General features: G+C 41.9%; 1 protein-coding gene across 2 annotated transcripts; it reads right to left on the reverse strand.

The window, feature by feature from the left end:
- Positions 1-884: 884 nt before the first annotated feature.
- Positions 885-13501, reverse strand: pitpnab (phosphatidylinositol transfer protein, alpha b). Of its 2 annotated transcripts, XM_086177474.1 has the most exons (12): positions 13361-13501; positions 9885-9915; positions 6421-6566; positions 6041-6132; positions 5438-5445; positions 5104-5178; positions 4401-4484; positions 4228-4305; positions 3596-3706; positions 2394-2516; positions 2202-2284; positions 885-1353 (listed from the first exon to the last, which is right to left on the reverse strand). In XM_086177474.1, exons 1-11 carry the CDS (start codon positions 13375-13377, stop codon positions 2237-2239), a joined length of 813 nt encoding a protein of 270 aa, XP_086033600.1. In that variant the 5' UTR covers positions 13378-13501; the 3' UTR covers positions 885-1353; positions 2202-2236. The 2 variants fall into 2 exon arrangements, with proteins under 2 accessions (XP_086033600.1, XP_086033599.1); XM_086177473.1 differs by lacking the exon at positions 5438-5445 and having other exon boundaries at positions 13361-13491.
- Between the last annotated feature and the right edge of the window lie 1706 nt (positions 13502-15207).

Consider the following 15207-nt stretch of genomic DNA (forward strand, 5'->3'; position numbering starts at 1 on the left):
ACGACAGTAACAAACAGCAGAGCCAGATATATTCAATGACAAGAGGAGACCAACGCGTCATGGTAGTTATTGCTATCGCTGGATAAGACCATTTATCCACTGGAGGGGGGGATGGGTGACCGGGCAGGAATTCCAGCAGCTCAGGTAAAGCAAAAAGACTTTTAAATCGTGCTATTTATCCATCGGCGACAAACTGGAGAAGCCGCAAGTCGTGTTTAATAAATCGCAGGTTTGCAAAATGAAGGGGTGAAGAGAACGCGCCCGATTCCGGCTGTTTGCAGCGCGTTCGACCAATTTGAATCTCCTCTGTGTTTTCGTGATGTCCGCTAGATATCAGAATCAATCCGCAGTTGGAAAATAACGCGGCGGCGGGAAAAAAAAAAGTTATGACCAGAGGCCTTCACAAACAAACGCAACGGAAAAACACACACACACACACGCGCGCGCGCACACGAAGGGAAGCACACATGCACGCGCACAGACACACACACACACACACACACACGTTACGCATCGTCACGAAGCAGCAGAACAGCCAGTGACCGCCTTAACATATCTAAAGGAGACGCCGGGAAAGGAAGTCCCGTCTGGGGAGGTCAGGAGTAAAAGCACGGCGATGGAAATCAATCCTGACCCTGCAGCCATGGCTTTTTTTTTTTTTTTTTCTTTTTAAAAGAATTGTAGACTGATTTGAACGACGGAAAAAAAAGAAACCACCGCATACTGCGCGACACAAACGGAAGGAAAGAGGTACTATGACGGTTTAAAAAAAAAAAAAATCACATGTTCAAAATGCATTACTGAGCAGATACAGCTTTGTCTGCGAAAAAAAAAGTAAAACATCCACAGACACACTTACAGACAAAATAATTTTAAAAACCCTGTTTACATACATATTTATATATACAGTATACATATATATACATGTATATATATATATTTATTATTCAATACAATTATTCAGCTCTGCCGTATACTGTATATATACACTATTGGGATATCTTAAATAGAAATAAACCCTAAATTGCAGGGATTAAATTACACTGATCTCTGGAGTCTTAGAGGGGTTTAGAGAAAAAGAGAGAGAAAAAGAGAGGATAAAGTGATGAGATCGATGGCGTTGCTACCGGAGGCCAGTTTGTAAGACGGGGACACTGGATCGAAAAAAACTAATGGAAAATGGAGAGGAGCGGGATGTATTGGAGGAGCTGAAAACTAGGAGTTCACTGGGTCCAGGTCCCTGAAAACCAGATTGTACCATGGGCGGGGGGTTGGGTTGGACCGGCCGGCCAGATGTTGTGTCACTTGGAACAAGGGGTGGACGTGAATCCGCTGGTGTCTCTGTATACTCATCTGAAAGAGACCGAGAAAAGGCATCATCAGGGAGTTTCCCATAAATATCACGCAACCGCCGATTGGCAACGACACGCCAGCCGGCATTCGCACGATTTTTTCGGCCAACGGACGAAGTACATAATAATGATGAAAAGCTGGCGGAAACAAAATACAGACACATAAAATAACACCAGATGACAGCGAAATTGACCCTTTTAAACACGATCCCCATTGGGGAAATTCGTTTATCACAGCGGACTAACAGTTATAGTGTCAATAAATATGAATATAAATATAATTAGAGACAATTAGAAGATAGCAAAAGACATCCGCAAATAAATGAACAGCAGAGAGAACAACAGCAACATCAATATAAGAATGGACAACAGAATGGAAAAAAAGATGAGAATAGACAACCGACAATAACAAGGATAAGAACATAAAAAGAGTGACAAGAGCATATAAATGATAAAAATAGCATGATAAGAATAAACAAAAATAAGCAGGATGCGGATGGGCCGAGACCGACGAGGATAAAATAGACAGCAGAGTTAGAGTTAAATCGAGAAATCGACGGTGACGTCAGTGATGAAAGTAAAAATACGGTCGAATGAAAGATTATCCAGGCAAGCAGACTAACTCCTCAGCTGACGCTACATTACAAAAATATGAACACAATTCCAGTCCTGCCCCAGGATTCATCAGATTCAGTTGGAAATGCAGTGAAAATAAGGTTGAATTTAAATTGCAGAACACATTTTCAAAAAGTGAATATTCAGATTCAGTTGGAAATACAGTGAAAATAAGGTTGAATTTTATTTGCAGAACAAACATTAAAAAACCCTCGAATGAATCTTTTATCTCACCTGATGAGCAGCAGCATTCACAGTCTGACACAACTTCAGTCTTCTAGAGCCACCATTCCTTTCACTGGATCCTTCACCCTCATCTGAAACACACACACACACACACACACACAAGCTCGCTGTTCACCAGTTTCAGGTCTTGGTTGGACATATTTGTCGAGAATAGTCAGTTTCCCGCCATGGTTGGCTTACCTCGTCTAGCTCCTTACGCGTCTCCTCCTCCATGCGACGGATGTCTTCCATGTTCAAGTCGATCCATTTGTCGATCCAGCAGAACAGCTGACGGTGGAAATTGGTGAACAAACGTTTCTCTTGCTGTGAGACGGGAAAAAAAAAGATATTGTGATTGGATGGCATTAACGTTAATGTGTAAGAGCAAGAGAAAATAATGAAATAAGGCTTTCTACTCCAGCTTGCATCATCTAGCGCAGGGGTGTCCGGACCAGTAAAATCGTTACCTGGAAGTAAAACTAGGTCCAAATTTTTCCTTTGTTTCAGTGTAAAGAAGGTAAACAGGTAAATTATAAAAAAATTTATATGTAAAGAAGCCTTCCTCTAAAAAAAAAATACATGTCGAATTCATCTTAAAAATGAATATTAAAAAGAACTGATGAAATTACACCCTAAAAATATTGTTCAGTTAAAAGAGAAAATCTTATCACTATGGGAAAATTTGCCACTAGAATTTAGTAGAAAATTGATTGGTAGCATTTACAAGAGGAAGTATAATGTTCACAAGGCTAATGGTGGCTGTTCTGGTTTTTAAAGCAATCTTTTTAATTTTGCCCATTTTATTTTTGCTATAGTTTGTGTTTTTTAAAGAAATAAGAAAAGATAGTTTTAACTCGATGTATTTTCATCAAAAAATCATTTTGTTTACAAATTTTGAAGCAAAAAGTACATTGCAAGTTATTTATTTATTTATTTATTTATTATTATTATTTATTTTAAACCCCAAAGACTAAAGACCCCAGATGCAGGTGAGAAAAAAAGCAGGGGCCGCACTAACAAAATATTTCATTTCAGGCAGGGGGGCCACAAAATATTGTTTCGAGGGCCGCAAGTCTGAGACCCTGATCTAGTGCATTTCATATTCAGGCTTCATCCTGCTGTATCCATTTTGTCCACTAGAGGGCGCTGTAGCCCCCATGTGCTGTTTAATGGTGAACTGTACTTTTCCACTGTTCACCTCTACCTCAAGGTGATAAGATACTCGATATGTAATGTATGAACACACACACACACACACACACACACACACACACACACATACATGTGTGCAAAACATTGACAATGTGCATTGTGATCAGACCTTTGGCAGCTCCCCAGACATCAATATTTTCATAGAGGATATACCGCCATCTATTGTATCGCACTCCCGACCGCTAACTCACCTTCTGGATGAAGTTCTCGACTTTATTTTGCAGGCCCCACCATTTGAATTTGACAGTGACCAGTTTGTAGGCACACATGTGTGGGCAGTCTTTCTTGTTTGGAAGCTCCTTCTGCACAGATGATGAGGATGATGTAGAAACTTACCCTTAAAATCGTTTTTTAAACAGTTGCATTGTCATGAAATATCAGTCCGAACCATTGTAGTCAGAGATAAGCAAACAATTCGTGCTTTTATAATAATTATTATCATTATTATTACTCTAAATTGTTATTTTTCCTGTTGTCATAACAATTGATGCTTGCTTCTCGCTACTCAGCAAAACCTCCATACCAACAATACCTAATCATAAGGTCCCAATAACACGTTTGAAATGCTTCTATTATTTATACAAAATTAACATTAGAAAGCATTATATTGATGGTGATTTTTGGACTTTGAATAATAAAGCCTGTATGTGTTTCCAGTTGTTCATAAAATAAAATAATAGTTGTCACTGAAACACTCCTTAACATTTGTTCTTGCATTAAGATGAGTATTAAGATGTTGCCACATGACCACATTTCATTATTTATGATTTCTTTTTTTTTTTAAATATGTCATATTTGATAAGATTCGCTGTTGGCCTGGTACCTTCCAGTCGGGTCCTAGAGGGCCTCTCCCTGTCTTCACCGACTTGAACCTGCAGGGATCCTCCTCTGGTTTATAGTCCTGTTGAGAACAAAACAAATCACGTCGACGGGGTGACAAATGACGTCCAGTTCGTTTTCTGGCACCAACGCGAATCTCGATCACGTCCGAGTCACCTTCGGCTCCACTTGGCTTCTGTCTGCAATATCAATGTAAACTACGTCCACCTTCTTCCAGGTTTCTGCATCCAATCCGTGCACCTGGAATCACAGAGGACATATACCTACATATGAGCTGTACTTTCTGCAGCCTGCTCACGATCAATACCCCTGCAGTGAAAACAGGTTTCTCCGGTAACTAGGGGGAGTCTAATTTAATTTTTCCAGTTTTGCATGCACATTTTTCCTGATTATATTTACTTATTTGTAGCAACATGAACAAGTGTAATAATGACTGCCTGTGACGAGGGATTAAATCTGACAGTCTTTTAATTAGCAGGAAAAAATAAATTAATATACTGAAGTACTACACTGCTGAGGGCAAATAAATAAAGAATAAATAAACACGCCGGTGAATATTCTAAGAAGTTGCTTGAGGAGCTGGGAAGAATTACAATAGTCACTCCAGTTCAGTTCAAACTAATTTTCAATCCCAGGAAAAGATAAAAAAGGCTAATTTGTTTAATGACAAAATACATAATTTATTCCGTTGTAAATAAGTGATTGAAATTTAATTAAAATGATAAAAATAATGGCTTCATGTTTTAAGAGATCACAAGATACTAATGTTTTCATCGTGTACGCACACACACACACACACACACACACACACACACACACACTCAAACCTCGCCAGCACATTACAATCTTGGCTAATTACATTTTCAAGATGTCCCATGTCAGGTTTGTGCCATGTTTCGATTTTGATCAGGAAGTTGTCTTTCATATACTCATTCTGCAGAGAAAGCAGACAAAAGGGTGAGCGGAGAGCAGACAGTGACATTTGTGCGTACAGGCACGCAAACACACACACACACACACACACACACACACACACACACACACACACACACACACACACACACACACACACACTCACACAGAATGATGGTGACTAACTGTGACATCGAAGTTTTGGGGGCAAATCTGCGCCCCCGCTCAAAGTTAGTCACGATGATACATTTGAAATTGTGAAGAGGAAGTATTTTACTCACAGTGATAACTAAAATCCGAGGAAAGCACGGACACGGAGGGAAAGAAAGAAAGAATTTAGTTACAGGACATTGGAGGAATACTAGATGCAAAAAATTGAACAATATAATGAGGTCAAACTGAAAGTAGGTTTTTAAGCGTGTGTAGGTTTCACAGGCATATGAGGGATAGTGTGTGTGTGTGTGTGTGTGTGTGAAGGGTCTGTTTGACCTCAGAGAAGCTCAAGTGATTGTCTGTCTCTTCTCACTGAACATTCCATAAATTATTTAACTACTCCTCTCCTCCCTCAAGGTGAGGCAGACAGGCGAGGGGCGGCGAGGCAGCAGATCAGCCTCTCTGTGACCCCTAAGAATTAAAATCCTGCGCTGTCCTTAAACCTTATGTGCGTTTTCACCGAATCCCCGATAAAGACGACGACGACGACCATCGTCTCCAGGCATCGGAGCCTCTTCTGCTTGCAGCACTGAAACGTGACGCCGTTTCATGCCGGCCGTCTAAGATGAACGTTTGGCTTCCGCTGGACTGAATGACATGTATAAAACATGCCCCATACAGTTTTTGTTGTGTCTTAATACAATGTTGTGTGTGTGTGTGTGTGTGTGTACCTGTGCGACAGTACGGATATGCATTCCAGGCTTTCTCATGGATATTGAGAGCGGATGATGGAGCCAAGATTCTGACAAATGAGGGCACTTTACTGTACGGAGAAATAGAAATTCATGGTTCATTTCCAGACATTTTATAAACTGACTTAGTTTAATGAAAAAAAATAAAAAAAATTGGATTCAGGCAACTTGATGTAAAAAAAAAAAAAAAAATGTAAATGTAGCTTTGTGATGTTATCATTTTTTTTCCAAAATGTCATTTATTTCCATTCTAAAATGATCTTTAGCTGTAAATACACGCTTGGAGAGACGCGCGGCGACGTAACCCGCCAGGAAACGCCATCGCTCGCGTGCGAAGCCGCCGCCGAGCGACCGTTTACCTCTGCAAGTGGTAAATTTTGTGCGTGTACTGCCCCTTCTCGCCGTCTTTCTCGTAGGGCTCATTTTTCAGCACCTCCACTCCTTCTCCCCCGCCCGTCTCGTTCTTACTGGCCTCCGCCACAGAGTACAGCTGGCCCACCTGGTACTGGAAGAGGGGAAGAGAGACGGAGGCGTAGCTTTCATTCAGACCTTCTAAAGCAAGGGTGGGCAAACTTTTTGGCTCAGGGCTCGCATTGACTTTTAAAATTTGACAGATGGGCCGGGTCAGCACAAGATACGATACATGTAAAAAATTAAAAAAAAAATGCATTTCTTAACAGTACATTTGTTTGAACGTGATCTGACATCTGCTTTGAAAATAAAACCAGCTTGGTGTTGAAGGCTCTGACGTTTGGTTGCATTTCATGCACAAATCTTTTTTTTCCCTTGTAGCTCCACGTCCAGCTCATTCATGTATGTCAGTATGTCTGAGGTAAAGGCTAAATCACAAAGCCAATCTGTGTCATTCAGCTCAAGAAATTTCTCAAGTAGCTCCAAAAATGAAATAATCTGCTGTTTGAGCTCCCACATTCATTGATCCAATCATTCAATCATTCACATCAAGTATGAATTCTGTACCAATCTTTAGCGGGCCGGATTAAAAAGACCAACGGGCCAGAAGTGGCCCGCGGGCCGTAGTTTGCCCACCCCTGTTCTAAAGTCAACATGTAGATTACAAACTATATTTTCTTTGATCCATTTTGCCCCGTAATCCCTCCCGTGATCCCGCACCCCTCCTCTTGAATCTCATCTTTGCCCTCCATCTTTTCTTAATTACAGTTCACATCCGTGGGTTTCGCTTTAGTCCATCCTTATTACTCCGCTCCGTCTTTAACCCGGTACTTCCTTGTTCTTTCCTCATCCCTCTCATCCGCCCATCTTTCTGATCCTGGGTCTGCATGTGACTGTTTAAACGCAGGACAATGGCTCCTTTGTTTTCTTAATCACCTTTAATCCACCGTGTAACCTCTGCACAAAGCTGTGCAGACACAGTTGCACAATGTGTGGACATTACAATATTATAATGTGGTCAGAATGACTGAAGCATTTTCACAATGACCAGATTAGCTATTCCATAATAACGCCTTTATTTGTCAGTGTAAACATAATTCTGGAAAAAGCAACAGCATTCTCTCGTGCTGCCGGACTGTACACACTGCTTATCTTGAATAAACACGAGCGTCCCGCTCCTGAATGAACGGCCTCTTTTCTCTTCCCGCCCACCTTAACGTGAACATGTTTCGAATGTGCAAAGACATCAGCGCCAAGTAGAAATAATCAAATACAACTTTTAAACCTTCAATTTACAGGGGATGGATAAGATGGATAACTGCCTCTTTCAAGGTGGTTTATATCTACTACTGCAGAAATCTCACATGTTTAGAGGCGGATTTTCCAGGAAGTTCTGGATCAAGTAGTTTGTCAAATAGCGGGGATTTCAATATGACAAATAATTAAAAGAAAAGAGATGTTTTTTGACAGGCAGCCAACTGTTATTGTCCAAGGTGCAAAGGAGTGCGCCTTATTTTGTCTGATGAGCCGCGACGTGCCATCGCCATATCTGGTTGAGAGTGAGTTTATCTATTCTAAATCCAATTTAAATTCAAACGTCAATATTTATATTTAATGTTATGATAAAGAGAACAAAGCATTGAAAGATACAAACGCAGGATTTCTGACAACCGAGATAAAACTGCCTTTGAGACGGGTGGATCTCGGAGTGGATCTTGAAGTGGATCTTTGTTTATTTATTTTTTTTTTATTTTTATTTTTTATATTTTTTCTTGACGTGCAGCGGCGGGAGGAAAGCCGCCCATGTTAGGAGATACCATCAAGAAACTTGTGGATGTACAACTCTCCAGAAGCCGGTGGGGAAACGCAGGCTGTCTCTGTGCACTGAATAAGCAGAGGAGGTATAAGTGGATGTCTGGGCCATCAGGAAAGGAATGGGGAAGAAAAAAAGAAAAGGATAAATAATAATGACTTATTTTCAACAACCGCCTCAATGAGATAAAGCCGTAGTGAGCTTATTATCCTGCTAACAGCAAAGGGGCTGCTGGAAAAGACCGAGGTAGTGTTTGTTATGATATGAAATAAATTACATTTTTATTAAATCATATTAAATTTTAATTCATATTCTCCCCCCTTTTATAATGTGACACCGTATCTGGCTGGGACGAAATATCTATCTGACACGATTTTTTTTTAATTTTATATTTATATGTTTTTTTATTTTTAACTTTTTCTTTTCATCGTTTTTGATCTGTCTTTTTATTTCGTAAGTGTGGCGTATACTTGTTAGGTGTCCCTTGGTGTGGAATAAGGCACCTAAAATAAGTTTTTCTGTCTTCTTTTCTATCCATCTGTCTATCTTTTTTAGCAGAAAATACACTTCAGCACCTGCAGCGATGTAACATTTCACAATTTCCTCCGGAATCAATAAAGCATTTGTGACTTCCGATCAAGTATCACAGTTTGGCTGCACTCAGATTTCAAAATGAAAAAGCGAAAGAGAGGATCATGGATTTATCGCTTTTCCAGGTGATGAAAATTTTTTCAGCTCAGACAAAATAAGAAAACACCCGGAACTGTTTACAATTCCTGTTAAAACGCCGGTCTTTTAAAGGGACTCCTGCAGTGTTCTTGTGAACTGGTTCAGTCCGCAGTACCGACTATAATTTAAAACAAGCCTTAAAAATCTGATTTTTTTTTTTTTTTTTTTTTTTTTTACAGTTCTTTAGCATTTCAAAGCTCGACTGGGTGTTTGGCGTGTTACTCAAACACGTCCCATTTGCAGGCTGCTCATGCTACAGCAGGACGCACGAAAAATCGAGCAGTCTTTCGGACCCCAGAACACAAATTTTGCATGTTTGACCCTGCGATGGTTTGTGTCGTCACCATAACTTGACCCGTCTATCGTCTATCCAAAACCCTGCACGGTAACGTGCGATTCTAAACTCCACCGCCGTCTCATCGCACCGATTATTGTGGAACGTGTACAAATAATACATGAATCAAAGGGCTGAAAGGACGTCCTGAAGTTTCAGGTGACTCATTTACTTTGCAGGGCTTGATGGGACACAAACAGCAATGGATAGCAGGGGCAGAGAAATAGGACGAGGCGCCAGCGATGTGTTGGTTTGTGTTTATGCGGTTCTTTAATATGAGCAAAGAGCTTTTCTTACAAAAAAAAAATGTTCTGTCATGTGGGGTCAACCTGGGTTTCGTGTACTGGGCACACAAAGGAAATGCACACAAAGGCCCAACTGTCTGACACCTGACCACGGTTCTTCGCATTTTCTTTTTTTTAAATATGTGCACTGCGGCATCAGATGACAAAAGCTGATCCGTGAGCTGCTTAAACTAAAGGTTCAAGGTTTTGAGATGGGCTGATATACGATTAAAACATGAAAATAAGACTTACCTCCTCCACCGAGATGGGAAGAATCACTCGGCTGCAAAGACAAGAACAAAAAGGTGCATATTTCTTAAAAATAAAGATAATTAAACATCTTTGATGCTCTTAAACTCGCCAAACTCCTTATTGGTTTTTAGCTAACACCGCTATATCTGAAAACTGCTTACACATTTCACAACACATTTGCATATGGCATATAGCATAAATATCCGTAGTGCTGTGTTTTTCAGTTTTTCTTATGCGATGCTTTCTTTGCCGCATATGATACTGTTTCCTTGAGTGTGTGTGTGTTGTGTTGTGTTGAGTGATGAATCTTCCTGAAAAAGTGCGACAGAATAACCATCAAAGTGTTGAAAAATATTAAAAGTTACATAATGCTTGGTGAGTTGGCGGTGGAAATTGTTTACTCTTTCATTCCTGAATAATTCATTAAAACCAGTCCCACTTACCTCCACTGTACCTATAACAACATTCTATTTATGTCAATCTATTTATGAAAAAAAAAACAAACAAAAAAAAAAACAACAGGGTAATATCAGTTACCACATTTTGAGAAAGCCCCTCTATGAGAATATAAAATGCTGGGGAGTGAGACATCAGACTGTATTAAAATGAAAAAAAAAGCATGAATAAATAAGCCTACTGGTGCTGCCCACACGAAACGTATCATCGACTGAAAAATGAATATTTGAGTCCACACATGTGAACGCCTGAGCCTGTTTCTCTCAATCAGACAGAGGCAGCAGCCTTGGCCGTTCCTCCTTCCTCCTGCCTGACTGGCAGCACGATTCATGCCACATAATGCACACCGAGAATGCATTGTGCTGATTGTTTTATAACTGTGCGACGTTCGCCCATCTCCACATAATCCTGCAACCCACTCACCCACGGAGTGTAATCTGAGGCTGAGTCTCCACCAAATATTGACCAGAAGAGCAGATGCCACAAGGAACCTAGTCAGAGAGGTTGTATTATATCACATTTTTTGTTTGGTTGTCTGTTTAATCAGTCGTTTAAACGCAACAAAAAAAATGACACATTACGTTCTTTGTTAATCGCAAAACTGATTGTGGTTAATGTCCGTTTCCGTAATTCCAACATGGTCAACGGTCAGATTACTGTCGATAAAAGGTTCGGAAACAACGAGAATCACATTGCAGTAGGTTTTCATAAACATCATTAAACTGCAGCAATGAATGCTGCAAAAAAAAAAAACAACAACTGCAAAATACTGTTCATTTTTGCAGTACTCACACACTTCAACCAAACATATTCTATTTCTAAACCACAGGAAAAGAAAAATGAAGATTTGAAAATCTTACTGTAAAATCTGAAAATAAATAAATAAATAAATAGATAGATAAATAAATAAATAAATACAAATAAATAAATAATTTAAAAAAATAAATAAAAAAGAAATTACCTAAAAAAATAGTTCAAAATTCAAAATGTTGCATATAGTTTTGAAGCACAAATTGTGATGATTATTGTTAAACCAAAAAGGCTTGTGAACACAACCACATTTTTCAACGCTACGCTCGATTTTGCGGCGGAGCCTTGAGCCAATCTCAGTTGACATTAGGTGAGAGGCGGCGTTCATCCTGGACCGCTTGCAGTCACTCATAAAGACATTCAACCATTCACTCTCTCTTTCACACCCACGGAGATGTCAGTTAACCAGCTGTGTGTTTTGGGGACTGTTGGACAAACATGGAGACTCCGTGCAGAGGGAGCCCAGCCGGAGCTGAACCAGGAAGAATATCACAACAGTGTTTTTTCTGAGCCTGCACATCCTTAGAATTAATTGCAGCAGAGATTTATGACCCTACTTAAAAACTCCGACCTGCTTTCTCTTTTTTAAAAGGCTCATTAACGAGTGTTTATGTAGCTTAGTATGCATTAAGCGCCGGAAAACAGGGAATTACTTCAATGCACTTCATTTAAGCTACGACAAACACCGAAGACACTTTCCCGCTCTATTCCCGTCGTCTTCTGCAAATCTCCCCGGACTTGACGGGAATATCAGGTGTCGCCGCAGCTCCAGAAAACAAACACCCGGCTCATCCGGCTCCGCTCATCTTGGCTTTCTCACCATCTGATCACTATTTCAGTCTGACTCGTCCAAAGTCCAAAAAGCATCAGTGGAAGGCCTGCCAGTGGAAGACTCCAGCGATAGCATCTCAGACTGTATGCACACATGCGTGGCCATTAGCGTGCGTGTGTGTGTGTCTGTCTGTGTGTGTTGACAGCGTGTGAGTGAGTGCATTCGGCATTTAATCGTGACTGATTTAATTAATTTCCAAGCCTGACCGCTGAGGCCCCGACACTCCCTAATCACTCGGGATCCTCAGCCGTGCCATCACTCTGATCCCCAGTGTTTTGTGTTGAGCAATTTATTGATTAAACACATGTAGTGATATCAGATTTGAGTTGAGGGGGAGGGGGGGGGGGGTAAAATGTGTGCCTTTAGAAGTCCGGCTTGGACAATTCTGGAGGGGCTGCACGGGGAGGTCCTAGTTTGGTCAGCCGGGATGTAAACATTTCACAACTTTAAACGGTGATTGAACTGCAACCCGGCCAACGGGAGCACAATTCGTTTGACGGGAATATTCAGTCGCATAGGATTTTACAACATGCCAGATAGATTATCATCTTTGAGGCGGTATTGGGTTTGCAGGATGGCAGTTCACAAGCCTTGGCCTGGCTCTAACCACGGGCTGATCCTGGGTAGGCCTCACCCAGCTGTCCTTCCTGCACATACCTGCTTGTGAGAGAATACATCTTTTCCAAATCTGCAGCTCTCTTCCCTTGGCAAAGCATGATCCCACTGCATGCGTGATGGTGCGGCTTCCTGCCCGGCGGTTGGCAAGTGCGTGAAGCCTCGACTTGCACCAGTTTACCACCGCTTAACACCCAACCTGCCACCCCCACACCCCTCCACCGGCACCGGGGGCTATTTCCACCCGAGGAAAGCTCTCCCATCCGCGGGTTCACCTTCACGGCGCGGCAAAATAACATGGCCACGGCGGATCCCACTCCCACGGAGGGGGGGGGGGGGCGGACGCCGGCTCTGCACGGCGCGCCGCGGCTGCAACAACCCCCCCCCCCCCAGCTCCTCTCCAGCATCCGTCATTTTTTTTCTCTCCCCACGCCAAAAAAAAAAAACCCACGGACTGAGTCCCCTTCGCTTCAGCAGAAGGGATGTGAAGGGCAAAGCCGCGGCGTCACCGGGCGGCTGCAGCCTGCGGGCTGCTCTCCATCATCCACGCCGTTTATTCAACGCGGGAAGTCCACGGATCATTTGTCATGTGCGTGGAAAAAAACAATAAATATATAAACAAATATGACAGACATGGAGTCGTGCAGATACGGGATGTCGACATCATCTTGTAATTCCTCTCCCGGGCGACCGGCCACAATGTCAACCCCGCGGAACACACGCCTTCCTCACACCACACACACACACACGCATCTACACTTACAATTCCTTTATGAGCATGTCGGCGGTGCGAAAAGGGGAGCAGCTCGGTCCAGAAATGGGCTTGATCCTTCCCTTCCGTTCGTTCTCCTCTTCCTCGGCTCGCTTCTCCCCCCCTCTATGTCATCCTCCTCTTCCACTTCCTGGTGGGGGCCGCGGTGCGGCGTTGCTGTTGCGTGCAGAAGCAGCCGGCGGGGCCTGCGTGAAGGAAGCACGCAGGGGAAAACGGGCTTGTTGATCCACTGGTGAGTTTAACGCGATTAAAATGTGACGCTTTTTCTATAATAAAAAAGTTAAAATAACATTTCAAAGCATAATAATGTTTTTTTTTTTCAAAAGCAACCAAAAGGAGTTCAAAAAATGCACCGTTTTTTTGAAATGTAAATGAAATTGTATTTTTTCCTACGACCCCTGAACGCACCGTGCATGTGTGTGTTTTTTAAGGGGTTTCGCCACGGCGTGCGTCATCGAAGTCGCGGTGACGTCACTCGCCGCCTGGGCGCGACACGGGGACCCACCGCCGCGCGTCACGTGATCACACTACCCCGGAAATCACCTGTCCGAACGCCGGAAGACGCATTTTTACGGACATTGCCTGTCGTTACGCACAAAATATACCCAGAAAAACAAAAACCAGTAAACAATCATTGAAAGCGTTAGAAAAATGTTAAATTGATTACTCCTGTGATTTCTGTGCTATACGTGAAAAATCTATTTTACATTCATCTTATTATTGCTTGTACTCTATTCTGGTTAAATTACAAGCCTTTATCGAGAAGAGAACTGGATTCTCACTGCAGCTGCGGGATAAGGACATTTTTTCTCTACCATGAAGACCGCACCAAGGACACGGACTTTGTTTCTTTTGTACAACTTGTTTTGCGTCGAGGAAAATTTCACATTCATAAAAAGAAATGGAAAGAAATGAACAGCAAACCGAATTTCAGTCTTCAGACGGGAAATGGATCAATACAGCGCCGCAGTAAATGGAATTCAGTAGCTCAAGGCAGTAAGAAAGAACTTCATATTGGAAAATGTTTTTTAATATTTGTGTGTAAACATGCATTGAAAGTGAGTGTTTTAGCTCTATTCTTTTTATGGCTTTTTGATTTTTCTATATATGTACATTTTTTTGTTTCCCCTGGCTAAACATATTTATTGTGTATATATATTTGTTTTAAAGACAAAAACGAAAAAAACAACAACTAGCGTGTCGTGCGTCCTACTCACGACGTAGGAGTTGACTCACTGGCGGGCTGTCTCCCGTGACGTGGCGTGACGTGGCGTGACGTCGTAGGTTCTTAATCCACACCCAGTGTCCCGGGAACGCCGGGATGGAGTTATGTAACGCGGCACCGCTGCTGTATTTATAGCACATCTGTATCCGTCTGCACACATCCGGTTATAATACCTCGGATCCCCCCCCCCCCTTTTTTTTTTTTTAAATCTGAACTAAATATAAAAGCATGCAAGTGAAGGCAGACTGTGCGTTTTCTAGCGGCGGTGAGACCTTGCGTTATGGTACGTGAACGCACCACCAGCAGATTCTGTCAGGCTGGTCTTTGCCGAGGTGTGGAGTCAAGCTTCTGCAGAAGATCTGCAGAAGAGCCGTGCAGACGGAGGGTGATGGAAAAGAAAATGTTCCAGGAGGACTTTTTCTTTAGAAGTTAGAGAGGGTAGGAAGGAGATGGGAACCTAGAAGGTACCAAGGAATGGGAGCCACTCTGTCCCTCAGCAAACATTCCCTTGTTTAGTTCATTTTTAAATTTTCCTTAAATATATAAGTTATAGCCATTCTTTTTCGTGCATTCATTTATTAATTCTAAGCTTAAACTGTAGGATCAACTTTTG

Source organism: Fistularia commersonii, chromosome 29 (genome assembly GCF_037954325.1).
Source record: "Fistularia commersonii isolate RoL2024-O1a breed Wild chromosome 29, RoL_Fcom_v1.0, whole genome shotgun sequence".
Classification (NCBI taxonomy): domain Eukaryota; kingdom Metazoa; phylum Chordata; class Actinopteri; order Syngnathiformes; family Fistulariidae; genus Fistularia; species Fistularia commersonii.